The sequence below is a fragment of the Gobius niger genome (assembly GCF_951799975.1).
Source record: "Gobius niger genome assembly, chromosome: 19".
Taxonomy (NCBI): domain Eukaryota; kingdom Metazoa; phylum Chordata; class Actinopteri; order Gobiiformes; family Gobiidae; genus Gobius; species Gobius niger.
Window position 1 is genome coordinate 28,823,551 of NC_136870.1, and position 19,052 is coordinate 28,842,602.

The 19,052-nt window shown below is 43.7% G+C and overlaps 1 protein-coding gene across 1 annotated transcript; it reads left to right on the forward strand.

Annotated features, from left to right (window-relative positions):
- Positions 1–8,040: 8,040 nt before the first annotated feature.
- Positions 8,041–14,739, forward strand: LOC306978801 (class I histocompatibility antigen, F10 alpha chain-like; the record flags this gene model as incomplete). Its single annotated transcript, XM_079577481.1, has 6 exons — positions 8,041–8,092; positions 9,252–9,512; positions 10,108–10,380; positions 12,557–12,850; positions 14,432–14,527; positions 14,681–14,739. The coding sequence occupies 6 exons, from the start codon at positions 8,041–8,043 to the stop codon at positions 14,737–14,739; spliced, it is 1,035 nt and encodes a 344-aa protein (XP_079433607.1).
- Positions 14,740–19,052: the final 4,313 nt, after the last annotated feature.

A 19,052-nucleotide genomic window follows, 5' to 3' on the forward strand; every position in this document is an offset into this window, starting at 1 on the left:
TCCATTTTTGAGCTGGTTTGATCTGGAGGGACAAGTAGCTACAGCATGATGTTAAAATGTAAAAACGCTCAGTGCTCCTAAACTTCGTTTTTTTGTTTTTTAACAGAATCGAGCCACAGCCGTCAGGTCGTCTCAGGCTTTAGTGAACCCGTCTGCTGAGGCATTTCTCCGCCAATATAATGATGATAAAATCAGGATGAATCAGATCGTCCAGGATCTTAGAAGCATCAGGGTCTCTGCTGAGAAAGATGGGATGTCTGTTGGGATACATGCTGGCATGTTGGCTGCAGCTGTATTCGCTCTTTTCACGGCAGGAGCCGGCCTGGCTGTGGGGGCAGGCGCTCCTTTAGCCAGTCTGGCTGTTGCTGCAGGCCTTGGTGCTCTAACCGGTTACTCAGCCATGAACCAGGGTGCAGCCAATGTTCTCAAAGACGACCGCAAACTTGCCAAAGAATCTGAAGAGCGTGTGAAGAGATTACTTAAGGAATTTGAAGATAAAATCAGGCCCGTGAGAAAACCTGTGAAGTTTCTGAAGAAGTTCTATCACGTTCACGGTCTGAACAGAGACGTCCTGGTGCGACTGGAGACTCGGATGGACGACCTGCTCGGACTCACTTCCTCACCTTTGTGTGTTTCTGTTTTCACAGTTTAAACTGTTATAATCTCTATGATTTTAGTCGGTAACAGAAACATTACACATGTGTAACATAGTCGACTGTTTCCGGCACGGTAGCGCAGTGGTTAGCGCTCTTGCTTCACAGCTAGAAGGTCCGGGTTCGATTCCCACCTGGACGGGGCCTTTCTGTGTGGAGTTTGCCTGTTCTCCCCGTGTCTGCGTAGGTTTCCTCCGGGTACTCCGGTTTCCTCTACCACTAAAAACATGTACAATAGGCCAGGATGTATGAGAGTGTGTTTGAGAGTGCGCATGGGGGACGACGGTGAAAAAAATTAGCCTAAGGCTACAATCCGGTGTGGCTTGTTCATTAACTTGCACTGTCCCTACCTAATAAACCATAAATAAATAAATAAGATAAGATAAGATAAGATAAGATAAGATGGTACTTTATTGATCTCACAGATGGAGAAATTGCATTCGATGAGAGAGCATCCGGCAGCAGCACCATTCAGTGCGCACCACTCTTTTTTTTTTCTTTGGTGAAAGATGGTTGTGTCGCGGCCGCCATCTTCACTGTTTTGGTCACAGGAGGAGCACTGGTTGATGACGTAGACGATGACCACGGCGGTGGAGCTCTTGCACTTGGCCCTGATGTTCTTGTCCACACAGGTGTAGTTGGCCGTGTGGGACAGACGCGCCTGCTTGATGATCAGGTTGTGTCCACGGTGATGTAGAAGTTCCTGTCCTCGGCCGGGTCCATGATCTCGTTGTCCTTCAGCCGCTCCACCCGCATGACCTTGGAGGAAGGAGAAACTGTAGCTGCCTCTGTCTCCTCTGATCATCTGAAACGGTGCACCGTCTCCTCAGAGCGTGGTGTCCTGCACTGGTCAGCTCCACCTCGTCCTTCCTCTTCCTCCTGCACAGCTCCCTCCACAGTCTATCACCATCTCCTCGTTGGTCCCTTTTGTTGTTTCCTGTCGCTCCTCTTGTGACGCCTCCTCCGTGCTGCAGGTGTGGGGGCTCTTGGTGCCTCTTCACTGTTCAGTGTCTCAGAAGAAGATGTTTGTAGATCTCAAATGGGTTTAGCTGATAAGCTAGCAGTTTGTTTACCTTCAAAAAGCTGCTTTCTTCAGGACCATTTTGGACTCTCAAAGTAAACAAATCCACCAAACCTCCACAAAAACACGGTAAAGACGTACAAAAGTATCCAGAAAAACAACGTGGTTCGCTGAAAAAGGCAAACAATTCACTGAAAAAAGCAAACAATTCAGCTGCACCAGGAGAGAGGGAGGTCACTTCTTGTTTTCACGTCGCCATGGCGAGTATATAAATAAATAAAAATATATATATATATATATAAATAAAATGATGATTATTACCAATCAATAAACACAAAGACAATAATCTCTCACTGTCTTTATTCATCATGTGTCTCACTTTCTCATGAGATAAAGCAGATTCAGCCAAACCTTCAGACCTGAGGCCACCCTGGGTCAGTCTCATTGTTCTCAGAGCTGATCCGTCAGGTTTGGGTGTTGTTTTATGTGTTACATGCCACAGGTGTGTGTGTGTGTGTGTGTGTGTGTGTGTGTGTGTGTGTGTGTGTGTGTGTGTGTGTGTGTGTGTGTGTGTGTGTGTGTGTGTGTGTGTGTGTGTGTGTGTGTGTGTGTGCGTGTGTGTGGAATGCACTGTTTCAGTTTCATTGCTTTTCAAAGCTCTAATTAGATTTAATCCGCGTTTCATGATCGGACTGGAGTCTGACACACAGGATATTCCACATTCCGTTTGTACCTTTGGCTGCTGTGCTTTCATGATTGTACAGGGGAGGGACCACAGGGGAGGGACCACAGGGGACCAGGTCAGGGAGATCCTGAGGGCCGTCGGTTTGGTGAAGAGGTCGCTGAAACGCCACGGCGCCGACACTGACCAGCTGGTCGTCATGGAGACTCGGATGGAAGACGTCCTCCGTGACATCGATCGCTTCTCCGGGCTGGACCGACTCCCGGAGCTGCTGGAGCGGTGCAGCAGAGTGACCGAGTGCCTGGAGAGGAACCTGCCTGAGGTGGAGCAGAAGCTGGGGCGGCTCACGAGGCGCTCACGTGGTCCTCTCATCGTCCCGCTCCTCGTCTCGCTCCTCATCCTCGTCAGCTTCTTCTTCTTTCACGTTCTGACTCGTGAATGCGACGTTTGGAGATACACGACCTTCGTCCTGGGACCAGTGATGGAGCTGTGAGGGTGTGACGCTCAGTGCTGCCCCTTCAGGCCACGATGGAAACTGTGGACTGATGCGAGAGACCGGGGCCTTTTCTGATGAAGTTATTTTCTTCATCTTAATAAACACACTGTGAAAACTGTAAAACACAGACAAGACAATCTTTAGCTTCAAGAAAAATAAAGACAAATCAAAATACTTCGACAGAAATAAAACAGACCGAGAGAGGAAGCAGCTTCAGGTTTATCTTTCTTCTTCTTTCGTTTGTTTCTAGTTACACTTTTACCTTCGTGTCTTAAACATCAGGATTCTTCTTCTCTTGTGAGATTAACCTCTTCACTCCCGCTATCATGTTCAGCTTTCCCCAAATCTGAAAGCTTCTTGACCTGTAAGCTCGACTGCGTCGTTTTCACGGTGACACTTTCTTTGCTCTGTTTATGTCACATTTTTGTTGCATTTTTCCAGCTTTTTGTTGGATTTTAGTTGCTTTTTTGACCATTTTTTTCAGCTTTTTTGACCATTTTTTTCTGCTTTTTTGACCATTTTTTTCTGCTTTTTTGACCATTTTTTTCTGATTTTTTTTTCAGCTTTTTTGACCATTTTTTTCTGATTTTTTGACAGTTTTTTTTTGCTTTTTTGACTCGTTTTTTCTGCTTTTTTGACCATTTTTTTCTGCTTTTTTGACCATTTTTTCTGCTTTTTTGACCATTTTTTTCTGCTTCTTTGACCATTTTTTTCTGCTTTTTTGACCATTTTTTTCTGCTTTTTTGACCATTTTTTCTGCTTTTTTGACTTTTTTTCCAGATTTTTTAAACAATTTTTTCTGCTTTTTTGACCAGTTTTTTTCTGCTCTTTTTACAATTGTTTTTGGCTTTTTTGACTTTTTTTCCCCCCGTTTTTTGCCACTTTTTTCTTTGTTTACATCTCGTTTTCATTTCTATTTTGCCGCTTGTTTTCAAGAAGCTTTTAGATTTGGGTAAAGCCAAACTGGAGAAAACGTGCTTTACCTCTCCTCTGCAGACGAAAGCTGACTTTAGCGCCACAGCGCCCTCTGGTGGCGCTCACCCATAATAACATAAAAATGCACAGAAAACAACATGAACGAGAGATACAGTAAATGTGCAGCGTTTAGTTTAATTTCTAACTTAAAATGTGAACTCTTATTTATACAAGTTCAAATCTAGGAATCTAAAAAGCTTCATGCTAAAAATTACAGGTAAATTGAGCTTTTGAAATATAAAATATGGGTAATAATGTATATATTATTGTGTACACTGAGTTCACTGCAAAAAGTAAATATCAAGCATTGTCTTAAATGACCTGAATTGAGGAAATGTTTCTTGTTTTGAGCGGTTTTCACTCATTTAGACACTTTTCCTGATCGGACCGAGTTTGCTTTGCTTGTTTGAGGACATTTCAGACCAGTTCTAGGGTAAATCTCGCTTGAAATAAGAAAGTAAAATTGCCAATGAGACAAGACCAATTTTCTTTCCCCATTGGCAAAGAAAATGACCTGAAATAAGGACGAAATGTATCGAAACGAGTCAGAAACATCTCAGAACAAGTGAAATAATCTGGGACAAATGCCCAACAACTTCTTAACTCGTCAAAACAGCTAAAATGTGGATTATTGTGCTCAAATTGAGATGTTTATACTGATCTATTACTTTTTGCAGTGTTCCTTTCCTCATACTGCCAGTTTGTGCTGTGGAACTTACACTGGGGTTTTCACTTGACCCTAAATGGAAATAAACCGGTAAATAAAACACTTAATGATCCGAGTGGAATCCAGGTTTTGATCCTGTCGACGACTCGTCCTGTTGGAGTTTCGCTCCACAGCTGGAGCTGAAAGATCATGTGATCCCGTTAGATCCTCTGCAGCTTCACTCACACAGTCCTGGATCATAAAACACACTTTAACCCCTGACCCCCCGCCTTCTGTCCTCCCATTATATAGGCCTCATTTGAAAGCTAAGACCCACAAAACTGATCTTCTTCCTCGCGTTGTTGCTGTGTTGTATCACCTTTTTATGTTTGTTTTTTTGTCACATTTTTGTTGAATTTTTGTCATTTTTTTTGTTGAATTTTTATTGAATTTTTGTTGATTTTTTGTTATTTTTTTGTTGAATTTTTGTCACATTTTTGTTGAATTTTTGTCACATTTTTGTCGCGTTTACATCCTTGTTTTCTTCTCATTTTTTGTGGCTGTTTTGGTGCTTTTTGTTCTGATTGGGGTAAAGCCAAACTGGAGAAAATGTGCTCGGTTCAGGTGGGAGTTCAGAGGTTAATGACTCAAACATGACAGAAACATCTGCATAAACATCTGCTCCTCCAAATGATCCACAGACCGTTTACTGACGTTTCTGTTAGTCACAGGTTTTTCTCCCTGATTTTACCACATTATATATCACATTATATATCACATTATATATCACATTATATATCACATTATATATCACATTATATATCACATTATATATCACATTATATATCACATTATATATCACATATCATCATTTTTTCTGTGTCGGCTTTTCTTTTCTTTTTCTTTTCCCACGAGTTCAGTCATAGTTTAACGTCGTCCACGAGAATCACACCGAGTCGACAGTGATGAAAACAAAGAAAAGCCGACACAGAAAAAAGTGTTTTGGCCTGAAGTGGAAACAAACGAATGCAGCCTGTGTGAGAACATCATCATGTAATATATAATGTCAGGGAGAAAAACCTGTGACTAACAGAAAAGGAGAGGAGCAGATGTTTATGCAGATGTTTCTGTCATGTTTGAGTCTTTAACCTCTGAACTCCCACCTGAACCGAGCACATGTCCTCCAGTTTGGCTTTACCCCAATCAAAACAAAAAGCACCAAAACAGCCACAAAAAATGAGAAGAAAACAAGGATGTAAACGCGACAAAAATGTGAGAAAAATTCAACAAAAAAATGACAAAAATTCAACAAAAAAATGACAAAAAATTCAACAAAAAACGTCAAAAATGTGACAAAAAATGACAAAAATTCAACAAAAACTCAGCAAAAATGGGACAAATATTCAGCAAAAAATGACAAAAATTCAACACAAAAAATGACAAAAATTCAACAAAAATGTGACAAAAATTCAACAAAAATTCAGCAAAAATGTGACAAAAATTCAACAAAAAATGACAAAAATTCAACAAAAATGGGACAAAAATTCAACAAAAATGCAACAAAAATGGGCTGTCTGTGGCATCAGTGGGGAGGGGGTTCTGCTGAGGAGCAGTGGTCGGTTACTCGGCTGGTGACCAAAGCTCGGAGGCGTCTCCAGGAGGTGGGGGCGTTCCTAGGAGGACTCAGGCAAACCTATCCCTAAAATGGCCGCCATCAGAGTTTTTACAGATTACTCAGAAATACGTGAATGTGCCAAGGCAACACTTCAGCCATGTTTTTAATGAGGGAGTGACAGAATAACAGGATGGAAAGCTGGAATAATACCCCCCTTTAATGTTTTCAGTCAGGAGGTTCTGCTCGACTTCTTAATAAAGCTCTGTTTCTGTCCATGTTTGTTAAAGCAGTGAAGAATCTGTGTTTATTAAATTGGAGCCGTTCCCTTTGACCAGAGCAGACGTAGTTTCTGTCGTGTTTATATTGTTGTTATATATTATAATGTTGTTAACGTCGTGTAAAGACTTGATCACATTCACAGCAGTGAGACGATAACGGATTGTTTTAACACATGTTTGATTTTCATTAACACATTAATATCAGTGGATACGAAGAGAAAAAGGAATAAAAAGGTTTAAAAAGGTTCTGTCCTGGATTCTTCACCGTGACTTCTGGTGTTTGTGGAAACTTAAAGGCTCCGTCTGAGGTTTAAGGAACATGTGACCTCAGCCCAGGCCTCACTGGAGGACGAGCCGTGACCTCTGACCTGAACTGAAGAAGTGGAGTATATTCTACTTTAGGGGAGGGTGAAACTGAACCACCTTATATTTTGGAAATAAAATGTGAGATTTTAGATTTAATACATAAATAAACACATGTATTTTAATAGATAAATAAATGGTAAATGGTCTCAACTTATAAAGCGCTTTTCCACCTACATCAGGCCCTCAAAGCGCTTTACAGGAAGGATCCACTCACCCGTTCATGCTCTCATTCATACACCAGTGTACGCAGACACTGGGGGCAATGTGGGTGAAGTGTCTTGCCCAAGGACACAACGACGATGTGCACTTTCAGGAGGTGGGATTCGAACCCATGACCTTCCGATCATGAGACGACCTGCTCTACCATCTGCACCACTGTCGCCCCATGTCTTTAATAAATACATTAAATACATACATATATATATACACAAATATTGTGGCGGCACGGTGGCGCAGTGGTTAGCGCTCTCGCTTCACAGCTAGAAGGTCCGGGTTCGATTCCCACCTGGACGGGGCCTTTCTGTGTGGAGTTTGCATGTTCTCCCCGTGTCTGCGTAGGTTTCCTCCGGGTTCTCCGGTTTCCCCCACCACTAAAAACATGTACAATAGGCCAGGATGAATGATGTGTGTGAGTGAATGTATGGTGGTGTCAGAGGGTCCGTTGGCGCAGACGTGTGTAGACGTGAAAGCGCCTCTGACAGTCTCCCCCAGGGGAAACTGAAGCTACAAACGTAGTTTACACCGAGTATGAATGTACAACTGTCTCATGTAAAGCGCTTTGTGACCATGTCTGTGAAAGGCGCTATATAAATAAAGATCTTCTTCTTCTAAATACATGTATTTATTAAATAAATCCATGTATTTATTAAATAAATACATAAATAAATCCATGTATTTAATAAATAAATCCATGTACTTAGTTACTCCTCAACACTGTGTATTTAGCCACGTTAAGTCTAAACTGAAGTATTCACAGATATTCACCAGTGAAGCTTCTGTTTTAAACCCACTTGTTCATCAACATTCGCTCCTGGTTCAGTGACTTCTCTTTTGGGGCTTGGAGATTCTGATTGGACGACGTGACGTAAAGTCGAAGCTGAAAGTGAAAGTGACTCTGTGGTCGGACCGGTTTGGCTCCGGCCTTTGTTATGGTGAAGTCACCGAACCAGGTTTCCCCCGACACGCCTGATCTAAACACGCCTGAAACAAACACGCCTGAAACAAACACGCCTGATCTAAACCTGTACGTCTGTGTCTGTGAGTTTGGAGAATCTCTCTGTCTCTGACACGTCTGGAGGATTTTACATCATGGAGATCTGTGTTTTCCTGTTGGGACTCGTGATAAACGGAGCTTCGTCCAGTCAGTATCTTTACTTCTGTTACTTCTGTTACTTCTGTTACTTCTGTTACTTCTGTTACTTCTGTTACTTCTGTTACTTCTGTTACTTCTGTTACTTCTGTTACATCTGTTACTTCTGTTACATCTGTTACTTCTGTTACTTCTGTTACTTCTGTTACTTCTGTTACTTCTGTTACTTCTGTTACTTCTGTTACTTCTGTTACTTCTGTTACATCTGTTACTTCTGTTACATCTGTTACTTCTGTTACTTCTGTTACTTCTGTTACATCTGTTACTTCTGTTACTTCTGTTACTTCTGTTACTTCTGTTACTTCTGTTACTTCTGTCCAGTTTAGTGAAGAATCAATACTTTCTGTTTGTGTGATGTTTATCTCCTCTTTACAGACGAGACTCAAACACATCACACATCTGTACCGGTTATTTAACTAAACATGTTCATTTCAGTCACTGTGACAGATGTTTCTGATATTATTATTATTATTATTATTATTATTATTGTTGTTATTACAGCTGCGTCACCGACTCTGCCAGTTTCACTTTGAAACTTGTGCAGCAGCTTTTCTATAACGAGCTTTATCTGGAGCTTTAACCCTTTGTCACTTTCTAAACACAAACAGACATTTCTGCTTCAAAACTCCAGACTGTGACTCTCCCACTGAGCTTTGTTCCATCTACACTGAGAAAATCTCCACTAAACATGAGTGTTGCTAAATCAGCATCACTTGTTCATGTTGTAAATAGACATATATAGTTTTTATACATAAAGTCTCACTCTAGAGATGCTTTATATATATATATAGTGTTTATAAGTATTTATAGAAAACACAAAGGCGCTGCTCACCCAGCCTGGGCTCTGCCTTTCTGACCCGCCGGCCCCGGGGCCCAGGCCTGCTGGGAGAACATGGGCTTATGCATCAGTAACATATAGAAACCCCAGTTACCTAATGTAACTATGGTTCTGTGAATAAGCTGTGAAGCCCTTTAGCTCCGGGCCCAGAGGTCAAAGCAGCAGAGTGCAGGTCTTTCAGAGGAGCTGCTGTCAGGCTCGGAGGTGATGGAGCCGTGAGATCGTTGGATCCATCAGCGAAAGGGGCTTCATAGACCCGTAGTTACATTAGGAAACCTCCAGGTCTAAAATGTGCTTTCCTTCTTCTTTCAGTGATTCACACTTTGACATTTCTGACGACGGCTTCATCTCAGCTCCCGGGCCTCCCTCAGTACTTCTCGGTCGGAGTCCTGAACAACCTGGTGGTCACTCATTACGACAGTGACACCAAGAGGATGGAGCCCAAACAGGAGTGGATGAACAGACTGACCCGGGACGAGCCCGACTTCTGGGAGACTTACACTCAGGTCTACTCCAAATATGAGCTGATGGCAAAGTCTGACATTGAAACTGTTCTGCTGAACATGACCGGAGGTCAGTCTGAACTTTGACCTTTAACTGAAAGACGATGAGTCTCTGTTTTTAGTTTGATTAAAGGAAACACATTAGGATGATGTAATAGTTCAGAATAATAGTTTAAAAAAAAAAAAAAAAATCATTGAAGTGCTGTAGGATGTGTCTCTGTGACAGATGTGTCTCTGTGACAGATGTGACAGATGTGTCTCTGTGACAGATGTGACAGATGTGTCTCTGTGACAGATGTGACTCTGTGACAGATGTGACAGATGTGTCTCTGTGACAGATGTGACAGATGTGTCTCTGTGACAGATGTGACAGATGTGACAGATGTGTCTCTGTGACAGATGTGTCTCTGTGACAGATGTGTCTCTGTGACAGATGTGACAGATGTGTCTCTGTGACAGATGTGACAGATGTGTCTCTGTGACAGATGTGACAGATGTGACAGATGTGTCTCTGTGACAGATGTGACAGATGTGACTCTGTGACAGATGTGTCTCTGTGACAGATGTGTCTCTGTGACAGATGTGTCTCTGTGACAGATGTGACAGATGTGTCTCTGTGACAGATGTGTCTCTGTGACAGATGTGACAGATGTGTCTCTCTTCAGGTCCACACGTCCTCCAGTACATGCAGGGCTGTGACTGGGACGAGGAGACTGATGAGATCCGAGTTCATCTGAGGAATGGGTTTGACGGAGACGACTTCATGGAGTTTGACTTCGGGACACAGACCTGGGTGGCTCTGAAACCTCAGGCCTTTGTCCTCAGACTGAAGTGGGAAAGAGGAGCAACTCTTCAGTACAAAGACTACTTTGAAGACCTCTGTGCCAGGTTTGTGAAGAGGTTCATGCGATGCGGAGAGAAGACCCTGAAGAGGAAAGGTAAACGTCTCTCAACTTAAACTTCTTCTTCACTTCTTCAGGAAACACCACATTAAAGTCTGCATCAAATTAAAAACACACGTTTGGATAAAACCATTAAAGGTTTAGTGAATATAAGTTTAAAGAGAATCTGAGGTTCTGTTGTGACGTTTCAAAACTAAAGCCGTGACTTCATTATGTCTTTGTTTCCATAAGAACTGCTCCGTCTGATCACGCACGATTACAACATTTTAAAACTAATGAACATGACCCAACAATTCAAATCTGGCTTTAGTGAAAAGTTAATGAGCGGCATTAAAAAGACTAAACAATGACAGTCAAAGTTTTGTCGCCTTCAATGAAAATCACAATCAGGACCAAGACAAGGATCAAGAGTAAAACTAGACTTTTGCTCATTTTTAAGTTCTCATGTGTTTTTGTTTAAGCTGTTTGTAACAAATGAGTAAATGTCAGTGATCCTGTGTCATCCTGAGGCTTCTTCATAATAACTGTCTGATATCTCCCTCTGATATAAACCTCCTGTCCCTCAGAGCTCCCCCTGGTGTCGCTCCTCTGATATAAACCTCCCGTCCCTCAGAGCTCCCCCTGGTGTCGCTCCTCTGATATGAACCTCCCGTCCCTCAGAGCTCCCCCTGGTGTCGCTCCTCTGATATGAACCTCCCGTCCCTCAGAGCTCCCCCTGGTGTCGCTCCTCTGATATGAACCTCCCGTCCCTCAGAGCTCCCCCTGGTGTCGCTCCTCTGATATAAACCTCCCGTCCCTCAGAGCTCCCCCTGGTGTCGCTCCCTCTGATATAAACCTCCCGTCCCTCAGAGCTCCCCCTGGTGTCGCTCCTCTGATATAAACCTCCCGTCCCTCAGAGCTCCCCCTGGTGTCGCTCCTCTGATATGAACCTCCCGTCCCTCAGAGCTCCCCCTGGTGTCGCTCCTCTGATATAAACCTCCCGTCCCTCAGAGCTCCCCCTGGTGTCGCTCCTCTGATATAAACCTCCCGTCCCTCAGAGCTCCCCCTGGTGTCGCTCCTCTGATATAAACCTCCCGTCCCTCAGAGCTCCCCCTGGTGTCGCTCCTCTGATATAAACCTCCCGTCCCTCAGAGCTCCCCCTGGTGTGGCTCCTCTGATATAAACCCCCCGTCCCTCAGAGCTCCCCCTGGTGTCGCTCCTCTGATATAAACCTCCCGTCCCTCAGAGCTCCCCCTGGTGTCGCTCCTCTGATATAAACCTCCCGTCCCTCAGAGCTCCCCCTGGTGTCGCTCCTCTGATATAACCCTCCCGTCCCTCAGAGCTCCCCCTGGTGTCGCTCCTCTGATATGAACCTCCCGTCCCTCAGAGCTCCCCCTGGTGTCGCTCCTCTGATATAAACCTCCCGTCCCTCAGAGCTCCCCCTGGTGTCGCTCCTCTGATATAAACCTCCCGTCCCTCAGAGCTCCCCCTGGTGTGGCTCCTCTGATATAACCCTCCCGTCCCTCAGAGCTCCCCCTGGTGTCGCTCCTCTGATATAAACCTCCCGTCCCTCAGAGCTCCCCCTGGTGTCGCTCCTCTGATATAAACCCCCCGTCCCTCAGAGCTCCCCCAGGTGTCGCTCCTCTGATATAACCCTCCCGTCCCTCAGAGCTCCCCCTGGTGTCGCTCCTCTGATATAAACCCCCCGTCCCTCAGAGCTCCCCCTGGTGTCGCTCCTCTGATATAAACCTCCCGTCCCTCAGAGCTCCCCCTGGTGTCGCTCCTCTGATATAAACCCCCCGTCCCTCAGAGCTCCCCCTGGTGTCGCTCCTCTGATATGAACCTCCCGTCCCTCAGAGCTCCCCCTGGTGTCGCTCCTCTGATATGAACCTCCCGTCCCTCAGAGCTCCCCCTGGTGTCGCTCCTCTGATATAACCCTCCCGTCCCTCAGAGCTCCCCCTGGTGTCGCTCCTCTGATATGAACCTCCCGTCCCTCAGAGCTCCCCCTGGTGTCGCTCCTCTGATATAAACCTCCCGTCCCTCAGAGCTCCCCCTGGTGTCGCTCCTCTGATATAAACCTCCCGTCCCTCAGAGCTCCCCCTGGTGTCGCTCCTCTGATATAAACCTCCCGTCCCTCAGAGCTCCCCCTGGTGTCGCTCCTCTGATATAAACCCCCCGTCCCTCAGAGCTCCCCCAGGTGTGGCTCCTCTGATATAAACCTCCCGTCCCTCAGAGCTCCCCCTGGTGTGGCTCCTGCAGAAGTCGTCCTCGTCCCCGGTCACCTGCTTCGCCTCAGGCTTCTACCCCGACAGAGCCGTGCTGTTCTGGGCTAAAGACGGGGAGGACCTGCAGGGGGACTGGGGGGAGATCCTGCCCAACCACGACGGGACCTTCCAGAGCAGCGTGTCCCTGGACCTGTCCTCTGTCCCCCCCGGAGACTGGGGACGGTACAGCTGTGTGTTCCAGCTGTCCGGGGTCACAGACGACCTCGTCACCAAACTGGAGCCCGGACGGATCCGAACCAACGGTGAGACGGGGGCGAGACGGGGGTGAGACGGGGGTGAGACGGGGGTGAGACGGGGGTGAGACGGGGGTGAGACGGGGGTGAGACGGGGGTGAGACGGGGGTGAGTCTGGAGTGAGACGGGGGTGAGACGGGGGTGAGGCAGAGCTTTGGGCCGATCACAGTCAGAGGGATCCGTGAGAACAGCAGCTCACCCTGTAGTTTACGGCTCTACAAACATGTTCTTCTTGTACGAGTTTCTTAAACTTGTCAGAGAAATGGAAGTGAATCAGGCAGCTCTGGGTTAAGATGCTCACTGGTGTCGTGTCCTTGTGTGAGTGGGTCTAATGAAGGAAGACAAGGGTTTTATAAAGGTCAGTGCTGGATGTTCTGCTCCGGAGGGACAGTCTGCTGTGAAAACCTGAGATATCAGGACACAAATGAAGGTTAGGGCCAGAGAAATGGTTAAACCTCTAAAGCTTTTTCCTCACGGCATCGGATTTTTTTTCCAAAATTTTTTTGTTGGGTATTCAACTCATTTTTGTAACTTTTTTATCACATTTTTGTCATTTGTTTGTCAATTTTCAATCAATTTTTTGTCACATTTTTGTCATTTTTTCGTCCATTTTTAATCATTTTTTTGTCACATTTTTGTCACATTTTTGTCATTTTTTTGTCATTTTTTTGTCAATTTTTTGTCACATTTTTGTCATTTTTTAATCAATTTTTTGTCAATTTTTTGTCAATTTTTAATCAATTTTTTTGCTACATTTTTGTCATTTTTTTGTCAATTTTTAATCAATTTTCTGTCAATTTTTCGTCATTTTTTAATCATTTTTTCGTCCATTTTTAATTAATTTTTTGTCAATTTTTCGTCCATTTTTAATCAATTTTTAATCAATTTTTTGTCATTTTTTCGTCCATTTTTTGTAATTTTTTTGCCACATTTTTGTCATTTTTTCGTCATTTTTTAATCAATTTTTTGTCAATTTTTTGTCAATTTTTAATCAATTTTTTTGCCACATTTTTGTCATTTTTTTGTCCATTTTTAATCAATTTTCTGTCAATTTTTCGTCATTTTTTAATCATTTTTTCGTCCATTTTTAATTAATTTTTTGTCAATTTTTCGTCCATTTTTAATCAATTTTTAATCAATTTTTCGTCATTTTTTGTCAATTTCTTGTGACATTTTTGTGAACTTTTTGCCACTTTTTCATACATTTTTCGTCACCTTTTTGTCACATTTCCATCATTGTTTTATTGCTATTTCCACACCTTTTTTCCAGAAGCTTTTGGATTGGGGTAAAGCCAAACTGGAGAAACTGTGCTCGGTTCAGGTGGGAGTTAAGGGGTTAAACCTTAAGGATCAGGATTATTTGTATTTTTAGACAAACCCACTCATAGATCTATACGAAATCACAGCAGACGTCCCTCCGGAGCAGACGATCCAGCACTGACCTTTTATAAGTTGACTCCATTTACAGTTGCTTCTTAAAGGTACAGTATGTAACTTTTATGGAGTATATGACCTGTGGCCTCTCATGGACCCGGCAGCTGGGTGGGGGGCTCCTATAAAAGCACTGACCTGTTCTTCTGTCTTTCCCAGAGAGGAATTTCACTCCGTACGTTGTGGCGGCGGCGTCTGTTCTCGGCGCTGTCGTCTGTGCTGTGATTGGATACTTCGTGTTTCGCAGATTTAAAGGTCAAATCAAAATGTGCTGATGTTTAATGAGACTCAGACTCAATGTTTCTCTGCTTCGTTTACAGACAAACAGCTCCGTCCTGGTAAGAAACTCTTCACCATCAGAGGAAAGTGTCTGTTACAGTGATGACGCTGGGCTGTTTTGTCTTGTAGAGTCGACTGAACCTGAGGTGATGCAGGAGCTGAACTCTCACCCCCCTGAGGCTCAGTGAGACGCCCGCACCGCTCGTCGCCCCCTGCTGCCTCTTATTGCTGGGTTGCAGGTGACATCACAGCGTTCGAAAGGCCAATACTATTGTATGGAGGAAAAATTATTTTGTTTTTGAGGACATTTTTGGTCTTGTACAGACAGATCATGGACCCAGCAAATGATATTAATGATCATTTTTGTAATTCATACATTTTCTTTTGAGCTATGCCTTGTGGAAGTGTAATGCTGTTAATAGGAAAAACTGGCTCCTGCCCCCCACGAGGCCCGATGACATCATCACATTCTAGAACCTGCAACCCAGCAATTGGACATCATGTTTGCCCGGACACTTCCTCCTCCTGAACTTTACAGTGTCATATTTCCTGTTTTATTGCCTCATGTTCGGGGCAGCTGTGGAAACTCCTGTGTGATATCGGCCGATATGTGTGATATCGGCCGATACTAAACCACTGATCACTGTCAGGTTTAGGCCAGAGGTTCTGCTCGACCTTCTTCAGTAAATACATTTGTTTGTTTTTTCTGTGATCTACAGGAGATGTTTGAAATGAATGACCTTAAAGAGGGGGTGTTCTGCTTTAAAGAGGGCGTGTTCTGCTTTAAAGAGGGGGTGTTCTGCTTTAAAGAGGGGGTGTTCTGCTTTTTTCAGTCCCATAGCACCAGTCTATATGTGACGCCCACTATGTGTGGTCACATAGTTTTATGTTATTATAGTAATTGTATTAATTAGAGTAGGGTTTGGGTATTTGAGGTTATATCGACGCCTACCGCTAGAGGGCAGCGCTGGTTGGGAGACGGGTTTAGAGCGTTCACTCCTGCTTCGCGCCAGTCGGCAACATTGACAGTATATTTAGAATTAATCAATTATAATAATTAATTAAGCAATCCACTGTCAATGGTCGGCAAGCAGAGAGCCTGGACGCTACATCGTGATTTGACTCCCGTCTCTTTATTTATTTATTTCAGGTTTGTACTGTCGCATAAACACATCTTTTGGCTCAGATGAAGCCTGTTAAAAATAGCTTATGCTGTATTTTAAGTAGTGGTCAAAGTTAGACTTGTTTTATTTGAGTAAATATGCATTTACTGTTGCGCTAGCCGTTAGCCTACTGTAGTAAGATTGGCTCGCCGTCATTTTGTTTTCCTCTGTGAGTTTTTTTGGTTAACATTTTGAAATTAGTTTTTTTGTTTAAAGGGGGGGTATTATGCAAAATCGACTTTTTCAAGCTTTACATCATGTTATGATGTCATTCCCTCATTAAAAACATGCCTGAAGTGTTGCCTTAGCACATTCACGTATTTTCGAGTAGTCTGTAAAAACTCTGATGGCGGCCATTTTAGGGATAAAACGCCTGATTCCTTCAGGAAACGCCCTCGACCTCCAGGATACGCCTCCGACCTTTCGTCACCAGCCGAGTAACCAACCACTGCTCCTCAGTAGAACCCCCTCCCCGCAGTGTCCAGCCCTAAGATGTAAACAGAGTCATCGTGGAGGATTAGCTTCATGTGTTGTGAACCGGAGCCACAGCAGACTTTTACAAAGACACATCAGTGTTTCTGTTACCGAAACACCCAGGATTCAAACCGGTGACAAGAACACTTATTACAGTGTCTGGTTCTGCGCTGGGCCTTGATGATGCACAGAGCCTCCGGAGAAAGCTAATGCTAAGCTAAACCTCGAGTCATCACGTGGAAACGAGAAATATGCACAATTAAAGTCAATAAAACCACCACACACATAAAGAACCGTTTAACAATGATCACACACGGAGCCAGGCTTGTTGATTTGGAAGTTTATTGCTCACATTTCATCTACAATGGGTCATAGACGAGTGGCTTTCTCCCGGAGCTAACAAGCTAGCCACGACAAGCTAACGGGAAAATTCACTGAATACAAGCAGCATATTATGCACTAAAAACGCCACTAAAACAGGCAACTGCTTGAAGCAGCCTTTATGATGATCACACACGGAGCCGGGCTTGTTGATTGTGTAGTTTATTGCTCACATTTCATCTACAGTGAGTCGTAGCCGAGTGGTTTCTCCCGGAGCTAAGGCACTATTAGCCGCGACAAGCTAACAACCTTCACCTTCACAACATTCATTGAAAACAGGCAGCATATTATGCACAAATAACGTCAATAAAGCAGCAACTACTCGAAGCAGCCTTTACGATGATCACACAATGAGCCTGGCTTTACACATTTGTGGTTTATTACAGACTTTTCATCAACAATGAGCTGTAGTCGATTATAACAAGCTAACGGGTAACCTCGAAAAACCACTGTCCACCTGCACAGATAATGTCCGTCTTTTGAATCGTTTGGGCTCCTGCAGATCCTGGTGTCGTCCATGGGGGTATAGTTAGAGATCCATAGGGCAGATGCAAAGAGAAGCCTCCAAACAGCAGTTATTTTTCAGGCAAGAGCCCCTTCCAAGCGTCCGGTGTGGAAGGTTTGTTTCCAAATAATATCCTGTGTGGCCATTGTTCACAAAGTGATAAACAGTACGTCCTTTCCAACAATAAAAAATAAAATGCACCGATCGTAGTTTCAATACTGTGGAGAAAGTGTTGTGATGCCACACAGCGTGTGGAGGGGGCGTGTCGGAAAGGGTCAGAGGTTCTTAAAGAGACAGGGGCCTATTTCAAGCCATTTGCTACCACCATTTTGAAAGAGCAATTTTATACAAGGCAGTTATTCTAATTTACTGCATTGACAGACCAACAGAAGGTTTCGTCATCATTGTAGTGTGCTATAGACTGGTGCTATGTGGCTGAAAAAAGCATAATACCCCCTCTTTAAGAAATAGTAAGTAAAAAAGCAACGTCCCTATGCTCCGACAATGTCAACTTGACATGAACGTATATTAGTAGAACCTAATGTGTTAGAGAATTTCTGTTCTATTTCTACTATTTCTGTGCCTATGGTCAGATCTGTATGCGAAAATGAAAAAGATGAATATTGTGCATTACATTGTTAAAAATGACAATTAAAAGAGTCGGCGAGCAGAGAGCCTGGACGCTACATCGTGATTTGACTCCCGTCTCTTTATTTATTTATTTCAGCTACCCAATCCTTCCCTATGTACAAAAAAATAAACTGGTTGTGGTGATCGCACCGGCCAATACCTGCAACATATATCACACTACAATGATGACAAACCTTCTGTTGGTCTGTAAATGCAGTAAATTAGAATAACTGCCTTGTATAAAATGAGACGAAAACAAAGATGGAAATGTGACAAAATGTGACCAAAAAATGACAAAAATTAGAGGAAAAATTGAGGAAAAAATTACAAAATGTGACAAAATTGTGATAAAAAATTGATAAAAAATTGACCAAAAAAAGTACAAAAAATTGATTAAAAAAATAACAAAAAATGGACTAAAATGTGATAAAAAGTTGACGGAAAAAATGACAAAAATTTGAAAAAAAAATACAAAAAAGTTACAAAAATGAGTTGAAAACCCAACAAAAAAATGATGTAAAAAAAATCTGATGACGTGAGGAAAAAGATCCTCTCGGTTCAGGCGGGAGTTAAGAGGTTAAAGAGGGGGTGTTCTGCTTTAAAGAGGGGGTGTTCTGCTTTAAAGAGGGCGTGTTCTGCTTTAAAGAGGGGGTGTTCTGCTTTAAAGAGGGCGTGTTCTGCTTTAAAGAGGGGGTGTTCTGCTTTAAAGAGGGGGTGTTCTGCTTTAAAGAGGGGGTGTTCTGCTTTAAAGAGGGGGTGTTCTGCTTTAAAGAGGGGGTGTTCTGCTTTAAAGAGGGGGTGTTCTGCTTTAAAGAGGGGGTGTTCTGCTTTAAAGAGGGCGTGTTCTGCTTTAAAGAGGGCGTGTTCTGCTTTAAAGAGGGGGTGTTCTGCTTTAAAGAGGGGGTGTTCTGCTTTAAAGAGGGGGTGTTCTGCTTTAAAGAGGGGGTGTTCTGCTTTAAAGAGGGGGTGTTCTGCTTTTGTCAGCCCCATAGCACCAGTCTATATCTCACTACAATGATGACAAACCTTCTGTTGGTCTGTAAATGCAGTAAATTAGAATAACTGCCTTGTATAAAATGTCTCTCTCAAAATGGCTGTAGTGAATGTCTTGAAATCGGCCTCTGTCTCTTTAAGAACCTCTGAGCCTTTAGACACGCCCCCTCTACACGCTGTCTGTGGCATCAGTGGGGAGGGGGTTCTGCTGAGGAGCAGTGGTTGGTTACTCGGCTGGTGACCAAAGCTCGGAGGCGTCTCCAGGAGGTGGGGGCGTTCCTAGGAGGACTCAGGCAAACCTATCCCTAAAATGGCCGCCATCAGAGTTTTTACAGATTACTCAGAAATACGTGAA